We start from the raw sequence: 19,016 nt of genomic DNA on the forward strand, positions 1-19,016 counted from the left end.
CTGTTCACGTAAGATCTGAAAGCTAAACATAAAACATATTAGCCATGACATTATCAAATATATCTAACAGAAACCTTTCTTATCAGAACTTGCACCTTTCCTGGAAGACTTCTTTCCTCTCCTGAATTTCCTGTATGCAATCTTTGTGATTCCTTTCACCATAAGAGCACACAACTTCATCATCTCTTCATCAGGATCCATCTCAGGTATACTTTCAGTTGAGTCATCATCACTATCAGAATTTGATGACTCAGTATGAGACTTTGTGATGAGAGCCTTTCACTTGCCTTTCCTTGAGGCAGCTTCTTTGAGAATTTCCTCCTCAGCCACAAAAGCAACTGTCCTTGACTTTCTTCCATTCCTCTTGCTTTTTTATTCCATCTCAAGTTCATGAGTCTTGAGCATCCCATAAATTTCATGAAGAGTTGTTTCTTCAAGATTATAGTTGTCTCTTATTATTGTGACCTTCAAATATGTTAGTCCCTTAACAATATAGCAAGAATTACAGAAGGGGGGTTGAATGGAATTCTTGAACCTTTTTCTTGAAATAAAAATGTTCAACTCGATTATGGATATATTTGTTTTGATTAGCACAATGCGGAATGTCAACTTGAATGAATCAAAACATAAGTAATTAAAAACAAGAGTCTTTAAAAACTTTTTGGTGGATTTAAACAATTCCACCAGAGATATATTTAATTTATCGAGAGGACTCTGTGTGCAGAAATGCTCACAGCTGCTTACACAAAATAGAACTGCTAAGAACACATGAAATGTAAAGATAGTGCTTACAAAGATTTCTCTGTTGTTATTTCTTAGCTATCTCAGTTGTTTTTCTATTTTCTACTCTCTTGGTTTATATATTACCAAGATTACAAAGTCAAAAAGACTGAACAAATATAAAATCTAACAGTCTTGATCTTTGCTGTTTTTCGTCCTCTATTACCCAGTTAATGGGATTCCACAGTATGTTTGTATCCAACTCAACGGCTGTGTGTCAGCTTTCACTATTCAACTGATGTTTGAATTCTTGATATGATCATCCGTCGACTTTCAGATCATCCGTCGATGACTTGATTGATCATCCGTCGACTGCTATGTTAAACATCCGTTGATAGTCATTTGATCATCCGTCGAAGCTTTGTTAATCATCCGTTGGTAGCTATTTTGGCACTTGACTTCATTTCACTTATACAGAATTACAAGACATTGCTTATGTACAGTTAATCAACCTATTCTGCATATCTAGTTAAAGTCAACATGACTTATATGCTACTTCAGATTCTATACAAAGGTGCATACAACACTGTGCTACAAACTTATTATTACATAAGCTACTCACTCGATGGATAATAAGTTAATCATCCGTCGGGACTATAATGAGTTATCCGTCGGGACTATAATTCTTATCTGTCGAGTGCTACTTTATTTCACTAAGTAAAATCTGCTTAGATGTTTTGTTTAGGTAATCATCAAGTACACAACATATTCACAACAATCTCCCCCAATTTATGTCTACTGGAATTGTAGCCATAAATTAAGAGATACTTGATGATAACAAAACATCCTAAACATATACCTTTAAAGATAAGTAGATAAAACTGAAAGTGCTTCAATTTAAACAAAAATGTACAAGGTTTTGCTCACAGTCAGTTCAAGATGCTCCTCTAGTCTGAGCAGATTTTTCTAGATTCTTGAAGGTCTGGATCTTCTTCCAAGCTTTCTGTTGTTTTCTTCAATTTGATTCTGGAGCTGTCTGTGGAATTCTAATTCATCAGATTCTGAGAGATCTAACATTTCTTGCATTTCCAAGAGAGTCTCATTGCTAGAGATACTCAATTGGTCTTCTAATTTGAAGAATCTTCTCACACCCTTGTCATCCATGAATTCCATCAGCCAGTAGGGCCTTAGATGCACTCTTCTCCCTGTGTATGGGATGATAAGAGTTTTGGGTAGTGCATCTTTGGCTCTAACACTCCTTAGCTCTTCAATCTTCTTCAATACTAATCTTCTTGCAGTTACATTGAACCCAAAGTTTTTCTTAAAGGATGAGTAGACTTTGATCAACACAACTTGGCTTTCTTGAAGTATCCTGTGAAGAGGCCACTGAATCTCCCTTCCCCCTTTGTACTTGAACACCAACCTTTCAGGTAGGTTTCTGTATGCATCAATTGCCCTTACCTCATCCAGCTCCTCCAGATAGAGGTTTAGATCTGAGAATTCTTTGATGTCACACAAGTACAAGTAGTCTCCCCTGTTGACCTTGGGTTGAGCTTTGACTACTGACTTGGATTTGAGAGGTGACAACTTCACTTTCTTGACTGCCCTTGATTTTGTCCTTCTTGGCTTAGTAAGAATTGGCAAGTTGAAGTCAGGAATTGGTAATTTATCCCACTCTATTGGCTCATCCTTTGGCACAATAGGCTCTCCATGTATGTTCCTGTAGGGGTCCACCACCCTTATGTCTTCAAATATCACAGAGGGCTTTGATGCTTGAGTTTCAGCTTGAGTGGATTCCTTTGGAAATTGATCTTCCAATTCCTTGTCAACAACATCCAACTTTCTTTTTGTTCTTTTAGCCAGTTCTTTCTTTCTTGGAGATTTCTTCTGTTTTTCAATCTTCTTCTCTGATTCAGCAGCTTGAGATGGTTGAGAGGGAATTTGTTGAGAAGAATTCACAACATGTAGCTTGGCCAAGATAGCAAGCTGTTCTTTCTTTTGTTTAGACTTCTTTGCATCTAGAGTAGCTTGCCTCTTTTCCTGCTTCAATCTGGCTTTTTCTTCTTCCTTTGCATGAGCAAATTGTGGATGTCCAGCTACCACACAAATTTCCTTCCCATTTCTGAATATCTTTGCAATTCTCTTTCTTGAGGCTGAATCAGTTGGATCTTTGTAGAGGAGAATAGATCTTGACAGAAGCTTCTTTTCATCAGGCTTGGGTGTCTCATACACAGAATCCATAGGGTTCTTCAAAGATAACTTTGGATAGTTTGCCCTTGGTTTAAGAATTATCTCAGCCTTTGTAGTCTTGATGCAGGAAGATTGTCCTTTCTCCAGATAGTTCATGCTCATCTCATTCACATTGATTGGCTCGACATGACAGTGATGGATGGCTGACTGATCTGGTTACTTGACTAATTGAAACTTTTTCTGTATTTCCTCATCAATCTTTTTCCAGTTGATCAGAGTCAACTCTTCTTTATCAGCATCTTTCAAATTTGCTGTTGCTGCATTTATAAGATCTATACCATCTGCAACTGGTGGCTTGGAGATAGTAATTGAAGGTAAAATTACTTTGCTGATTTGAACTTGAAGTTTCTCCCCCTCAGTTGGTCCTTTCTCCCCCTTACTTGATTCTCTCCCCCCCTTTTTGTTATCATCAAGTGGAGGAGTTAGGCCTTGTGCTTTAGCCAGTTGCATAAGAAGATTTGTCTGAGTCTGTTGATTTTGAAGAAGTAGAGCCACTGAATTCTCAATGACTTGAACTCTGTTCTCCAGCATGGCTATCTTCTTGTCAGAATCTGATTCTCTTCTCAACCTTAGTAATAGATCATGCATGGTACCATATGGCATTATTGAATCCAGCTTCTCAGAGTTGTATGTCTTTAAGTCAGCTATCTCCTTTTTCAATTCATCCACACTGAGATTCTGTCTTGAGTGTTGTATCTTCATTAAGTGCAAAGAGTCTAGGTGAGCTTGAAGAACATCCTTGGTACCAGCATCTGAAGCTTCCTGAAGGGCCTGCTGAATAGCTATGACTTGTTTTACCAAAGACACCTCAAATTGCCCTGATGAAAATTCCTTTGCCCATGCCCATTTAGGTAAACTGAAAGCAGAACTTGGGTCTTCAGCTCCCCCTATGTTCATGCTTCCATCCAAAGAACCAGAGTCATCATCATCATAATTTACTCCAAATTCTTCAGATGGCTCTCCAGCTTGAGAAGGCAGTCTGTTCACAGCAGCTTTATCTCTTTGAAGAGATTCTGTGGTGTGCACTAAATTCAAAGTCTGCTCTGCCTCCACATTGCCCTGAGCAGCCAACAGTTGATAGGCTGAAACAAGTTGAGTAAAAGTGTCAGCATCCAAGGAAATGTTATCAATTACAGCTTTGTAGTGTTGCTGAAATTGTCTTTCCTTTTCAGCATCATCCACAATCATTGACTCACTAGCAATGGCTGGTTCCATCCTTATTTCTCCAGTACCTGCCTTTCTCTCATGTTCTCTCTTTTGTTGCATCAAGGTCTCACCCTGGCTCCCCACCCTCACACCCTCACCTTTACCTACTAAGGTGGGACTCCTCTCACTCACTTTTGCCAATCCTGAATGAATGGATTGCTGAGATTCATTATTTTCCTCTCCTTTTACCTGGGAGCAACCCAGCCTCTCACTCAATGCACTCTTCTCTCTCAGTCCTAAGAGTGATTGTATTACCACCAAATCTTCTGCACTTAAAATTATTGAAGTTTGAAGTTGTGCAGAGACACTCGACGGATAAGTGATATCCATCGGGTGAGTGGTAAAGCTATCCGACGGATAACTGCTGTTAAGCTTATCCGTCGGGATACAATCACTACTCGACGGATGAGCAATATCCATCGAGAGAGTGGAAATGAATGAGGTGGGAAGAGAAACTATTGTTGACTCTGTGTTGATTGAAGTTATTTGAGGCACAGATGTCACAATAGAATCAGAAAGAATTGGCAAGTGAGCCAATAAATCATCTAAAAGATGATGCTCACTTGCACTGGATTTTGGCTTCCCCAACAGAGTTAAAGAAGGGGAATCAGGAATTGAAGTGTTTATCATATCCACTTCCAGTGAGTTAGTTGGTGAGTATTGTGTTTCTGTGGCTTCTATAATGAGAGATTTTGGCTGTGACTCCATATTTGTTGGAGCCACATCAATCTGAATTTGAGAAGGTGCAGGGACTGTGTCTTTAGCACCAGTTTGCACTAAGTGTGTGCCCTGTGCATCCCCAGTTGTTTTGGATTTCTTCTTTCTAGTGTAAGTTTGGTGTGAGCTTGTGTCCCTAACCCTCTTGGCCTGTGCTCTTGGATGTGAGCTTTGTTCAATAGCCACATCCTTTTGGGAGGATGCAGCTAGAAGTGAGCTTTTGTCCTTTTTAAGCACTACAGTTTGTTGGGAAACTGCAGTGTGGCTAGGCTGGGATTCACTCAATTCTCCAACCTTATCCTTGGGGTTTCTTTGATGTTCACCCCTTCCCTCACCTATCTTACCCTCCTTCACACTCCCCTCTTTGGCTTTAGTAGATTTTTCAACTGGTACCTTTTGAGAGATACCAGAGGGGGTTTTCTTTGATTTGGATTTAGAAATTGCAGTTGTTTTGGCAGCTTTGGTAGGCAACTGTTTGGTCATTGTCACAGTTGCCATAGCTATGCCCGAAGTCAAAGAAATAGAAGAGATTGGAATAGTTGAGGGTCTGGATGAGCTTACCTCACTTACCTGAGGTGTAAGCATTGCAGGAAAATAGAACATTGGCACATCCTTGTGATGGTTGGCTCTGTTCAAGTCTGCAATGATTCTTCTCTCTTGAACCCAACAAGCTAATTTGTTGTTTGGGTTCTCAAGTTCAATCTCTTGATAAAGATGGTTAGCCAAAAACATAAAAAATCTAGCATAGTAAATATTCTTTCCTCTTTTGGCTAAGTCACCTAATTTAAAACCTAACTCATACACAACAAGGTCACTGAAATTGTAATATTTGTCTGTAACTAGCATGTATAGCATGTTAAGCATGGAAATGTTCACAGAATCAAAATTACTGATTTTCCAGAAAAGACTTTAGTTACTACATCACACAAGTAACTCCATTCCTTCCTAAGACCGAGTCTTCTAATTTCACTTAATTTTGCAGTAGGAAGTGCATAATGAATGGAATTGAGCATGTTGACAATATCAGTGTCAGTGTGTGGTGCAGTTACATTATCATCAGGAATCTTGAAACATGCTTTTATGACATCACTATTGATACAGAAATCATTACCTTTGATGGTTAGAGTGATGGTTTTGTCAGTAGAGTTGTAGATTGCTGTTGTCCACATCTCCTCAACAACTTCACAATAAATTGTGGGTGATTCCAGCATGGCAAAACTTAACTTGCAGTTGTTCACGAAGTCCATCATCTTATGATAGTCTTCAGATTGCTGAATCCCCTTATTGATCAAGGCCGTGAAGTTGTTCTTCTCATAGATGAACCCAATCTGTGACATGATCTTAACTACGGGTGCCATTGTTAGAGAAGAAAAGCTTGAAGAGAAAGAGGATTTTTGCTTGAGAGAGAATGAAATATCACAGTTGAATTTGAGAATGATAAAAGAAAATGATTAGAATGAAATAAGCTTTTATACTTTACTCAAAATCAACTGATAAAAATAATAAAGAGAAGTAAATTACCCAATAGAAATTGTCTAAAATAGCCGTTTTAAAATAAACTGTAAAAATTCCACCCATTATCCGTCGTGTAATGCTTACAAACTGTAAGTATACTCGATGGATAATGTTCAGGGAATTAACGGTTAAGATTTAGACACTTCGACGGATGAGGATAAGTTGATATCCGTCGAGCTTTAAAATACTCCAGAAAAGTAATTGATTTTTATTTACAATTTGTATATCGACGGATGACTCAACTCGATGGATAACGGTCATCCGTCGAGATGCAAATTTTGACTTAGCCAAAATTTTTATCCAAGACTAAAAATCAGTTAAATTTCTGGCTACTTTTCAACTTGCAAAATAATTTAGATAAATTCAAGAGTAATTAAGCATACCTAACTCACTTACCAACCTAGAAAAGGTGGATTCATCCAGTGGCTTGGTAAAAATATATGCAAGTTGCTTCTCACTTGGAACAAAATGTAACTCTACAGTACCATTCATTACATGTTCCCTTATGAAATGGTACTTGATGTCTATCTGCTTTGTCCTTGAATGTTGCACTGGATTTTCAGTGATGGCAATTGCACTTGTGTTGTCACAGAAAATAGGAATCCTTTCAACTTGTAAACCATAGTCTAGCAATTGATTTTTCATCCATAAAATCTGTGCACAGCAACTGCCAGCAGCAATATATTCAGCTTCAACTGTAGAAGTAGAAACTGAATTTTGCTTTTTACTGAACCAGGACACAAGCTTGTCTCCTAAAAATTGACAGGTTCCTGTTGTGCTTTTTCTATCAATTCTGCAACCTGCATAATCTGCATCTGAATAACCAGTTAGATCAAAGCCAGAATCTCTAGGATACCAAATGCCAAGGTTTGGTGTTCCTTTGAGATATCTGAAGATTCTCTTAATAGCTATTAAATGAGACTCTCTAGGATCAGCCTGAAATCTAGCACACAAACATGTAGCAAACATTATATCTGGCCTACCAGCTGTTAAGTATAGAAGTGAGCCAACCATGCCTCTATAACTTGAAATATCCACAGACTTTTCAGTAGTGTTTAGTTCAAGTTTAGTTGCAGTGGCCATGGGAGTTTTTGCAGATGTGCAATCCATTAGATCAAACTTCTTTAAAAGATCAAAAATATATTTAGTTTGACTAATGAATATTCCATCACTAACTTGCTTAACTTGTAAACCAAGAAAGTAAGTTAGTTCTCCCATCATACTCATTTCATACTTGCTTTGCATCAGTTTGGCAAACTTTTTACAAAGTTTCTCATCTGTAGAGCCAAAAATAATATCATCTACATAAATTTAAACAAGTATGCTAGAGCCATTCACATTTCTGAAAAATAAAGTTTTATCTACAGTACCTCTTGTGAAGTGATTTTTCAAAAGAAACTTTGATAAAGTGTCATACCAGTATCTAGGTGCTTGCTTCAGTCCATAAAGTGCTTTCAGTAGATAATAAACATACTCTGGGAAATTTGGATCTTCAAAGCCAGGAGGTTGACTTACATACACTTCTTCCTCCAAATCTCCATTCAGAAAGGCACTTTTGACATCCATTTGATAAACCTTGAAATTGGCATGGGCTGCATAGGCTAAGAAGATTCTGATGGCTTCATGTCTTGCAACAGGAGCAAATGTTTCATCAAAATCTATTCCTTCTTGCTGACAATAGCCTTTAGCAACCAATCTTGCTTTGTTCCTTACTACTATGCCATTTTCATCCATCTTGTTTCTGAATACCCATTTGGTGTCTATTGGATTCTTTCCTGTAGGCTTGGGTACCAGCTTCCATACTTTATTCCTTTCAAATTGGTTTAGCTCCTCCTGCATAGCTAAAATCCAATCAGGATCTAATAAGGCTTCTTTCACCTTCTTTGGTTCTTCCTTAGACAGGAAGCTGCTGTATAGACATTCTTCTTGAGTTGCTCTCCTGGTTTGAACTCTGGAAGAAACATCACCAATGATCAGTTCAAAGGGGTGATCTTTTGTCCATTTTCTTGGTTGAGGTAGATTAGCCCTAGATGAAGAGACCTCAATGTTGTCTTGATGTGTGATTGAGTTTTGATTGCTAGAAACTCCCCCTGAGTTTGTGGATCTTTGATTTGAGATTGGGGTGCTATCTATGGGTGATCTGCCTTGACTTCCTGCTCCTTTTGATAACCCGACGGATGGTGAATTTTGAGTACCGACGGATGAGGCAGATTGTCTTCCGACGGATGAAGCATTATGTAACTCGACGGATGTTGAGTTTTGTGCTTCATTTGTAGTAGATTTATCTGCATTATCCTTAGACACTGTTTCTTGATCACTCTCATCATCACTTTCATCACTGACCATCTCAACATTGTCGAATTTGAGGCTCTCATGGTAATCTCCATCTTTTAGTCCTTCAATCTTTCTATCATCAAACACAACATGTATAGATTCAACAACAATGTTGGTTCTTAGATTGTAGACTTTATATGCTTTACCAACAACATATCCAACAAAAATTCCTTCATCTGCTTTAGCATCAAACTTCCCATTTTGATCAGTTTGATTTCTCAGAATATAGCATTTACAGCCAAAGACATGAAGAAAGTTTAGAGTTGGCTTCTTGTTCTTGAACAATTGATAAGGTATCATGCATCTTGCTTGATTAATCAGAGAGATGTTCTGAGTGTAGCATGCAGTATTTACAGCTTCAACCCAGAAGTATGTTGGTAGTTTTGATTCTTCAAGCATTGTCCTAGCAGCTTCAATAAGAGATCTATTCTTTCTTTCCACTATTCCATTCTGTTGTGGAGTCCTTGCTGCTGAGAACTCATGCAAGATTCCATTTTCCTCACAAAATGCTCTCATGACATAGTTCTTGAACTCAGTTCCATTATCACTCCTGATTCTTCTAACTTTGAAATCAGGATGATTGTTAACTTGCCTTATGTAATTGATGATGATTTCACTAGCTTCATCCTTGGACTTTAGGAAATAGGTCCAAGAGAACTTTGAGAAATCATCTACAATTACTAGGCAAAATCTTTTCTTTGAGATTGACAATATATTGACTGGTCCAAACAAATCCATGTGAAGCAGTTGTAGAGGCTCTTCAATTGCTGAATCAAGTTTCTTCCTGAATGATGCTTTAATCTGCTTCCCTTTTTGGCAGGCATCACACAGTCCATCCTTTGTAAACTCTACCATAGGAATACCTCTAACTAGCTCTTTCTTTACCAGCTCATTCATGGTCTTGAAGTTCAAATGGGATAGCTTCTTGTGCCATAGCAACCTTTCATCTTGACTTGCTTTACTGAGAAGACAAGTTACAGATTCTGCTTTAGTTGAGTTGAAGTCAGCTAGATACACATTTCCTCTTCTCACACCAGTGAGAACCACTTTGTTGTTTTGTTATTAATCACAACACAGGTTTCTTTGTTGAAGGTTACCGAGTTGCCTTTATCACAAAGCTGGCTGATACTCAACAGATTGTGTTTGAGACCATCCACTAAGGCAACCTCTTCAATGATGACATTGTCCTTTGAAATCAAGTCATATCCCACAGTATAACCTTTGCTGTCATCTCCAAAAGTGATACTTGGGTCAGCTCTCTCTTCAAACTCTGTGAGCAGGGTAGAATCACCAGTCATGTGTCTTGAACAACCACTATCCAAGTACCAAAGATTCCTTCTGTTTCCCTGCACACATCAAAATCAAATCAAGTTGATTTTGGTACCCAAGTTTCCTTGGGTCCTGCCTTGTTAGCTTTCTTCTTCTGTTTCTTAGGTCTTAACTCATTTGACTTAGGAATTTCAGATTCTTCCTTAGTCATTTGGGTTGGGCCTTTGAAACCACTAGATGCAACAAAATTATTATGCATGTTATGGCTAACAGGAAATGACATGCTTGGTGCAAACATGTTATTCCAGTAAGGCATGCTAAATGGCATTTGAGGCATATTGTATGCAGCATAATATGGATTAGGTGCAAATGGCATATTAGCAAACTGTGCATTCATGTTCTGTATAGGCATAACATTTACAGGCATGGGAGACATGGTATTCATGTTAGAGAATTGAGGCTGAACAGACATGGGAGTAGGCATGGCAGATTTGCAATTAACAGACAAATGATTTACACTACCACACTTGACACAGAGTTTTCTAGGAGCATATTTGTCAGGTGTGTAGTTATTATGTTTGTTAATCCCTACTTTACCATTCCTATTGTTTTTCCTTTTAGTCTCTGTTTTTACCTCTATCTTTTCAAGTCTGTCACTTAACTGTTTGACAGTCATGTGACCAACATTAGCCTTCTTCCCTTTCTTGGCTTGACTTGACTCTCCTGAAACAAAGTTCTTGGAAACAGACCCATACTTTTCATTTAGCTTGGTTAATTTGGCTTTGCTAATGGGTTTGCTCACAGCCGACGGATGAGGATTTTTATCATTCAACGGATAACACTTTTTGTTATCCGACCGATAGTCCTCATCATCCGTCGAGTCTACATCTGTCAGCAATCCATCTACCAAAATAGGTTCTAGTTTCTCCTTATACTTTTTCCAGGCTTCATCACAAAAAGACTCAATTCCTTGAACCTTGGTGATTTGAGCATGAACATCTCTGGATGTTTTCCATGCTTTAATCACCTCCTGTTTACGATCGAGCTGCTTCTTTAAAATTTCTTCCTTTTTCAAGGACTCAGTTAATTCCTCCTTGGCAATTCTACACTCAATTTTTAGTTTCTCAAACTCAACAAACTGAGACTCAAGCACATTATTCCTCTCACTTAAAAACAAGTTGTTTTCTTTGATTTTAGCATTTTCTTTAGTGAGGGACTTAAGTGTAACACGCAAATGATACAATTCTGTAGACATGTCATTTATTGCATCATTACACTCAGCTTTAGATAAATATGCAAGGTTTGTAGTGATTACCAGATTGCTTGAGGAACTTGTCTCTGTTTCATCAGACTTGGCCATAAGGGCTAGATTGACATAGCTGACATCCTCATCTTCGTTCAAACCATCAGCTGCCCAGTCATTCTCTTGTGTAATAAAAGCCCTTTCCTTCTGTTTGAGTAGATCAAAGTATTTTTGCTTATAATCCACAGACTCAAATCTTTTCTTACCGGAATCTGACTTTCTACACTCATTTGCAAAATGCCCTGCCAAGCCACATTTGAAACACTTGAATTTTGATTTATCCACCATGTTTCTATTTGGCTTGGCAGCTCCAAAGTTCTTCTTGAACTTGAGCTTGGAAAATCTTCTTGAAAGGAATGCTAGGTGCTCATCAATGTCCTCCATGTCATCTTGACTCAATGAATCTTCACTTTCTGCAGCTAGCCCTTTACCTTGCTTTCACAGGCCTTTGAAGTTGATTCCACAGCTTCCATCTTCACTTCCTTCTCCTTTTCCAGTTCAGCCACTAGTGCAATGGATCCTCCTTTCTTCTTTCCTCTCTCCATTCTTTCATCCTGCTCTATCTCAAGCTCATAGGTCTTCAGAATGCCATACAGTCTCTCCAAAGTAAACTCCTTATAATCTTGTGAGTTTCTCAATGAGACTGTCATTGGTTTTCATTCCTTTGGAAGAGATCTGATAAATTTCAGATTGGAGTCTTTAGTCTGATAGACTCTTCCATGCAATTTAAGAGCATTTAGTAGCTTTTGGAATCTACTAAAAATGTCAGTAAGTGACTCACTTTCTTCATTGTGAAAATGCTCATATTGCTGAATAAAGAGCTGCATTTTATTTTCTCTTACTTGCTCAGTACCATCACAGATTATCTGTATTGTGTCCCAAACTTCCTTGGCAGTCTTGCAGTTGATGATGTTATCAAACATATCTGCATCAACACCATTGAACAGAATGTCCATGGCCTTTTTATATTTCCTGACTTGTTCCATATCAAGTTCAGACCATTCATGCATTGGCTTTGGAACAGATGGTTCATTTCCTGTTGCAGCTCTCATTGGAACATGAGGGCCTCTTTCTATGCAGTCCACATAGGCCTCATCTTGAGAAAGCATATGAAGATGCATCTTTACCTTCCAATGATGGTAATTATCTTTATCAAGAAAAGGAATCTTGACTCCAACATCTTTCTTGTTCATCTTGCTGAATTGTTTTGATCTTTAAACTCTTTGTAGATTAAGAGCTTGCTCTGATACCAATTGTTAGTCCCTTAATAATATAGCAAGAATTACAGAAGGGGGGTTGAATGGAATTCTTGAACCTTTTTCTTGAAATAAAAATGTTCAACTCGATTATGGATATATTTGTTTTGATTAGCACAATACGGAATGTCAACTTGAATGAATCAAAACATAAGTAATTAAAAACAAGAGTCTTTAAAAACTTTCTGGTGGATTTAAACAATTCCACCAGAGATATATTTAATATATCGAGAGGACTCTGTGTGCAGAAATGCTCACAGCTGCTTACACAAAATAGAACTGCTAAGAACACAGGAAATGCTAAAGATAGTGCTTACAAAGATTTCTCTGTTGTTATTTCTTAGCTATCTCAGTTGTTTTTCTATTTGCTACTCTCTTGGTTTATATATTACCAAAATTACAAAGTCAAAAAGACTGAACAAATATAAAATCTAACAGTCTTGATCTTTGCTGCTTTTCATCCTCTATTACCTAGTTAATGGGCTTCCACAGTGTGTTTGTATCCAACTCAACGGTTGTGTGTCAGCTTTCACTGTTCAACTGATGTTTGAATTCTTGATATGATCATCCGTCGACTTTCAGATCATCCGTCGATGACTTGATTGATCATCCGTCGACTGCTATGTTAAACATCCGTTGATAGTCATTTGATCATCCGTCGAAGCTTTGTTAATCATCCGTTGGTAGCTATTTTGGCACTTGACTTCATTTCACTTATACAGAATTACAAGACATTGCTTATGTACAGTTAATCAACCTATTCTGCATATCTAGTTAAAGTCAACATGACTTATATGCTACTTCAGATTCTATACAAAGGTGCATACAACACTGTGCTACAAACTTATTATTACATAAGCTACTCACTCGATGGATAATAAGTTAATCATCCGTCGGGACTATAATGAGTTATCCGTCGGGACTATAATTCTTATCCGTCGAGTGCTACTTTATTTCACTAAGTAAAATCTACTTAGATGTTTTGTTTAGGTAATCATCAAGTACACAACATATTCACAACAAAATCCCATCTTTCAGAAAGAGCTAACAGGAATTTAAGATTTGAATCTTCAATATCATATTCCTTGTCCACTAGTGACAAGTCATTCAAGAGTTTGACAAATCTATCATATAAATCAGTTAATGACTCATCAGGCTTTGAGTCAAAGTGCTCATACTCTTGAGTGAGTATAGTCTTCATGTTCTTCTTGATTGAATCAGTTCCCTGACACCTTGTTTCCAAAGCATCCCATATCTTTTTTGCAGTTTTGCATTGAATTACCCTGTTTGACATGACATTATCAAGGGTACTATGCAGCAAGTGTCTTACCTTTGCATCCTTTGCAATCGGTGAGATATCTTCAGCAGTGTAATCACTTTTCTCCTTTGGTACAGACTTTGCTGGCTGAACTGCAACTTCCACAGAGAGTTTGGTTGGCATATGTGGTCCTTCATTAATCCTGTCTAGATATTCGGGATCTGTAGCTTCCAGAAACATAGCCATCTTCACTTTCCATATAGGATACTCAGAAGGTTTCAACATGGAAAATCTTATAGTCTCATATCGACTATGGGTTATGGTTTTTGGAGGTTCTTCAGTTTTGGTGGGCTTAGTTGGAGTTTCTGTTTCAAACATGATTGTTTTTGGATCTTAAACTGTATGTGTGTTAACAGATCTGCTCCGATACCACTTGTTAGGTCACACACACTGTAGAAGGGGGTTGAATACAGTGTTTACTACAATCAAATCGAATTAAAGAACACAAGTAACAGAACACAGATTTTATTCAACACAATAAACTCTGTTACAATATGGAACTGTCCTCTCTCAGTGATGAACAAATTATCACGAGAGCTGCTAGGGTTACAAAGAATAATAACTTCGATTAAGATAACACATATAGTGTAAACCCTATGTCTGTGTTTATATATTACACAGTTACAAGATAAGTTCTAATTGATATTGTATATAATTCTGCTTCCTAAAATATATTAATCAGATATCTTCTCTTCCAAGTATTCTATTCTTCATAGAATTCTTCTCCATGCATATTTCTTACTGTCTTAGTCTCGATCTTCTTTCTTTCAATCAGCCGCCTGCCTTATCTGAAAGTCACCTTAAGTCCTGATATTATCTCATGATAAATATCTTCTGATAACTTAAGTTCTGATAACTTAAGTTCTGATATCTTAAGTTCTGTCTTCAGTATAAGTGCTGATTTCCAGTTAAGTACTGATTTGTCATGTTAAGTAAGATCTGAAAACTAAACACAAATCATATTAGGCATGACATCACAAATATATCTAACACAAATCTCGTGAGATCTCATATCAAATTTCGAATAATTTTTAAATCAGGACAAGTCCAAAAAATAATAATGCGCTACCAGTGAAGTTAGTAATTTTAATACAAACAATCAATTGACTTATCCTATAAAAACCTCAAACACATTAATTTATATTAACATAAGAAATTAAAAAAATTCACATTATTGGTAAGATATTCTCGCCGAGTTTGTAATTTAAATTTACTAAGCGTAGAATGCGACGATGTTTTTCGGCCGGGTCATATAGCCAAATTTTGAGTATTTTTTGAACAATGAAACAAGTTCTGATTTTAAATTCAAAATAAACTAAAATGCATTGACTCATCATAATTCGAATTTATCTAAATATGTAATTCCAATATAGATTATTTATATATAAGCGATTCTATTTTTAATATTTTCTTTAAAAATTATATATGTACATTTTAATTACTTTTTATAAAAAAAATCTGTTAAAAAATATATGATATATATTTTCAAACTAAAAAATGATTAATAAATAAAATAACAATCCATTTATGTACCATGGCTTACTTTATATCTGGAATTCAATTTTTTAAAATTAGCCGTACAAATATTCAAATAACTATTTTTTTTGCGGAATTCAAGTAACTATCTTTAAAGTTAAATAAATATTTTTTTAACACAATAGATATTAAGTGTATGATAAAAAGCACATGTTAAATTATGGTGTAGATATAAAATTGTATAGGTGAATGAAATATCAAGAGAGTTTGATTTCAACAAACCAGTGAAGAGTAGCATGAGAACATCTCACTCTTTAGGGTACTAAAACTTGCCAACCCTTTAAAATTAATAATTTTTTATTTTATCTCTCTTCAATGTCAAATTTAACAACTTTTATTTTTAATAGATAGCACTTATTTAAATTGTCTAAATGATCTTCACATTTGATAAGTAAATAAATAAGATACCATAAAAGAGTAATGTATAATATATACACATTTCATTTAGTAAACAATGTATTTTAGTCATTCAGACGGGTGCAAGAGGGTGCCCAAAGGACATTTTTTTTGATACCCTTTGAACATTCTTGCCACTCTAATAAAAAGACATCCAAAAATATTTGCCACATAAATATTGATATCCTTACAAGCACTCCCCATATAGAGATGTTCAAAAAATCCGATCTAAAAAAATGTCCGAAAAGCCCGATTCGGGAAAAAACCCGGTCGGTTGGGCCCGGCCCTCGGGCCTTAAATGGACCTCTTTTTTTCTCGAAATACCGGCCCGGTCTGAAACCCGAAAAACCCGGATTTAAAAAATCCAAATAAAAGTCCGGATCTAAAAAAGTCCGGATAAAAGTCCCGTTCGGCCCGGATAAAAGTTCAGGCTTTTTGAAAAGGCCGATTAAAAAATCAAATTTTTAAATAAAAGTTGAAAATATATAATGTTTTTTATGATTTTTAAAATATTATATTATAATATATAATTTTTATATATTATATTAAACTAATTATTTATTTCGGTGTTTAAACCACTCTATCTGATATATCAATATATTATTATTTTCGGTATTTAAAGTACTCATAATTTGAGTTATAAAATTTTAAAATATTTTTTTAATATATAAATAAAACAATTTTTTGTTCATATGTACCCACATGGGGTCCATTCTATTATTAAAAATTGTGGCCTAACATTTAGGCCTTGGATCGTACCTTCTAAGATTTGTTTGGGACAGACAAGGTACCTAAAACCCCAATTCTTAAATATCTTGTTTCTATCAGTAAATGCCGTTCGACTTCAATTGGTACAATTTCGATTCTACAATCATCATTTTCATAAATAATTTTTATTTTTTTTTATGGTTCAACGCAAAGTACTGGGCTCATAAACACACAGTGATCCTTGTTCAAAAACAGCAATAAACCATCGTGCATCTGATATTCTATAACTACTCATTATTGCAGTTTGGATTCTCAAATCAAACTATCAGTGTGATTTTTAATTAGTTCAACATTTAATTGGTATCTTCTAATTCGATGTGATTTTTGATTCGATCCTGGCTCGGTAATAATCTTTACTTCCAATAATTTGTAACCAATCCTACACGCTATAAGTGAAATAAACATGTGACGAGGATCAGTACAAAATCAATCTTCATAATTCTAGTTCATTCATCAATATCTCTTCATAGCTGATTTTCAAGATCAGACAGTTCAACTGAAATGGCGGAAACAAATCAAAACATAGTGATGTTCCCGTTCATGGCTCAAGGTCATATAATTCCCTTCTTAACTTTAGCTTTAAAAATAGAAAAAATGGGCTACAAAGTAACATTTGTAAACACTCCTCTCAACATCAAAAACCTCAAGAAATCTCTCCCTCCAAGCTCAACCATTAGGCTTGTCGAAATTCCATTCGACAGCTCTAAGCATGGCCTTCCACCGGGTCTCGAGAACACTGACGCTGTCACCACGTACGACCTCATGCTGGATCTTTTTGAGGCCTCTCTGTCACTCAAACCCTATTTCAGAAATATTCTTAACGACCTGATCACTGGCGGGGCTTCACTGCTTTGCGTTATCACTGACATGTTTTTCGCCTGGACAGCAGATGTTACACATGAGTTTGGTGTCTTTCATGCTGTTTTTAACAGTTGTAGTGGCTTTGGCTTGGGTTGTTACTATTCCTTGTGGATGAACTTACCACATAGGAAAACAGAGTTGATGGAGTTCACTTTGCCCGATTTTTATGCGGCTGGAAAGATTCATGTCACACAGCTTATGGATATTCTGTTAAAGGCTGATGGTACTGATCGCTGGTCAAGTTTTTTGTTGTATAATCTTTCTTCGTGGCAAAAATCGGATGCAATTTTGTTTAATACGGTTGAAGAGATAGATGGGTTTGGTTTGAGTTATTTTAGGAGAAAGTTAGGTTTGTGTGTTTGGCCAATTGGGCCAGTACTTCCATCAGTAGATAATCGATCTCGCGTTGGAAAAGATTCTGGTATTAGTCCCGAATTATGTACCAAATGGCTGGATTTGAAGCCTAGGAACTCGGTTTTGTATATTTCATTTGGTTCACAAAGCACAATCTCTGCTTCCCAAATGATGCAGTTAGCTAAAGCTTTGGAAAAGAGTGGCAACAACTTTATTTGGGTTGTTAGGCCACCGTTAGGTTTTGATATTAATGCGGAGTTTGAGGCTGAGGAATGGCTTCCGGAGGGATTTGCAAAGAGGGCTGAAGAGCAAAACAGAGGACTGATTATCACTAAATGGGCACCTCAAGTGGAGATTTTGTTGCACAAGTCTGTAGCTGCGTTTTTGAGTCACTGTGGATGGAATTCGGTTCTTGAATCGCTGAGTTGCGGAGTGCCAGTAATTGGTTGGCCATTGCACGCGGAGCAGTTTTATAATGCAAAGTTCTTGGAAGAGGAGGTCGGGGTTTGTGTTGAGGTAGCTAGGGGTACTCATTTTGAGGTTAGGTATGAAGATATAGTCCATAAGATAGAGATGGTTATGAGGGTTGATGGCCAAGGGAAGCAAATGAGAGAAAAAGCATGTGAAGTGAAATCAATGATTGAAGATGCAATAAGAGATGAGGAGGAATACAAGGGATCCTCTGTGAAATCCATGGAAGAGTTTCTGAATGCAGCACTGCTAACCAAAGAGTCAGAGACATAGGGATTTTTAAGGTTGGGAAGTTACAAATGCTAGTAGCCAGATCCGAACTCCGAATCCTTGTTAAGAATAAAATCTATTTCTAATAAAATCCACCTGATTCAATAAAACATTACTTTGCAAAGAGCATATGGAGGTGCAGTGTTGATGTATTTCTGCAGCAAAATTCCTGAATGGGTGTGCATAAACTTGTGTAAATTGATTCCAGTTTCTGAGCCTGACAATGTTAAAATAGGTTTGTTTAATCACAAGAACAATGATTTGCACTTATTCAAAAGAGTGACATCTCTATTATATTAAACAACTGCCCAATGCATAGCCACCTTGCTGATCCTTTGTAAACATCGAACCCTTGACAACAGGGCTTTGTCACCTTTCAAAAAATTTTGCATTAATAATTCTTGTAAAAAAATTGTTTGAATGCATTCTAATCATACTAGTGAAGGTGTAGCTTGTTTACAAAAGAAAGTAG

The 19,016-nt window shown here is 36.7% G+C and overlaps 1 protein-coding gene across 1 annotated transcript; it reads left to right on the forward strand.

Annotated features, from left to right (window-relative positions):
• The first annotated feature begins 17,003 nt into the window (after positions 1 to 17,003).
• LOC141693760 (UDP-glycosyltransferase 92A1-like) lies at positions 17,004 to 18,675 on the forward strand. The gene has a single exon (XM_074498925.1). The coding sequence runs from the start codon at positions 17,090 to 17,092 to the stop codon at positions 18,545 to 18,547; it is 1,458 nt and encodes a 485-aa protein (XP_074355026.1). The 5' UTR covers positions 17,004 to 17,089; the 3' UTR covers positions 18,548 to 18,675.
• Positions 18,676 to 19,016: the final 341 nt, after the last annotated feature.

This window comes from Apium graveolens, chromosome 10 (genome assembly GCF_009905375.1).
Source record: "Apium graveolens cultivar Ventura chromosome 10, ASM990537v1, whole genome shotgun sequence".
Classification (NCBI taxonomy): domain Eukaryota; kingdom Viridiplantae; phylum Streptophyta; class Magnoliopsida; order Apiales; family Apiaceae; genus Apium; species Apium graveolens.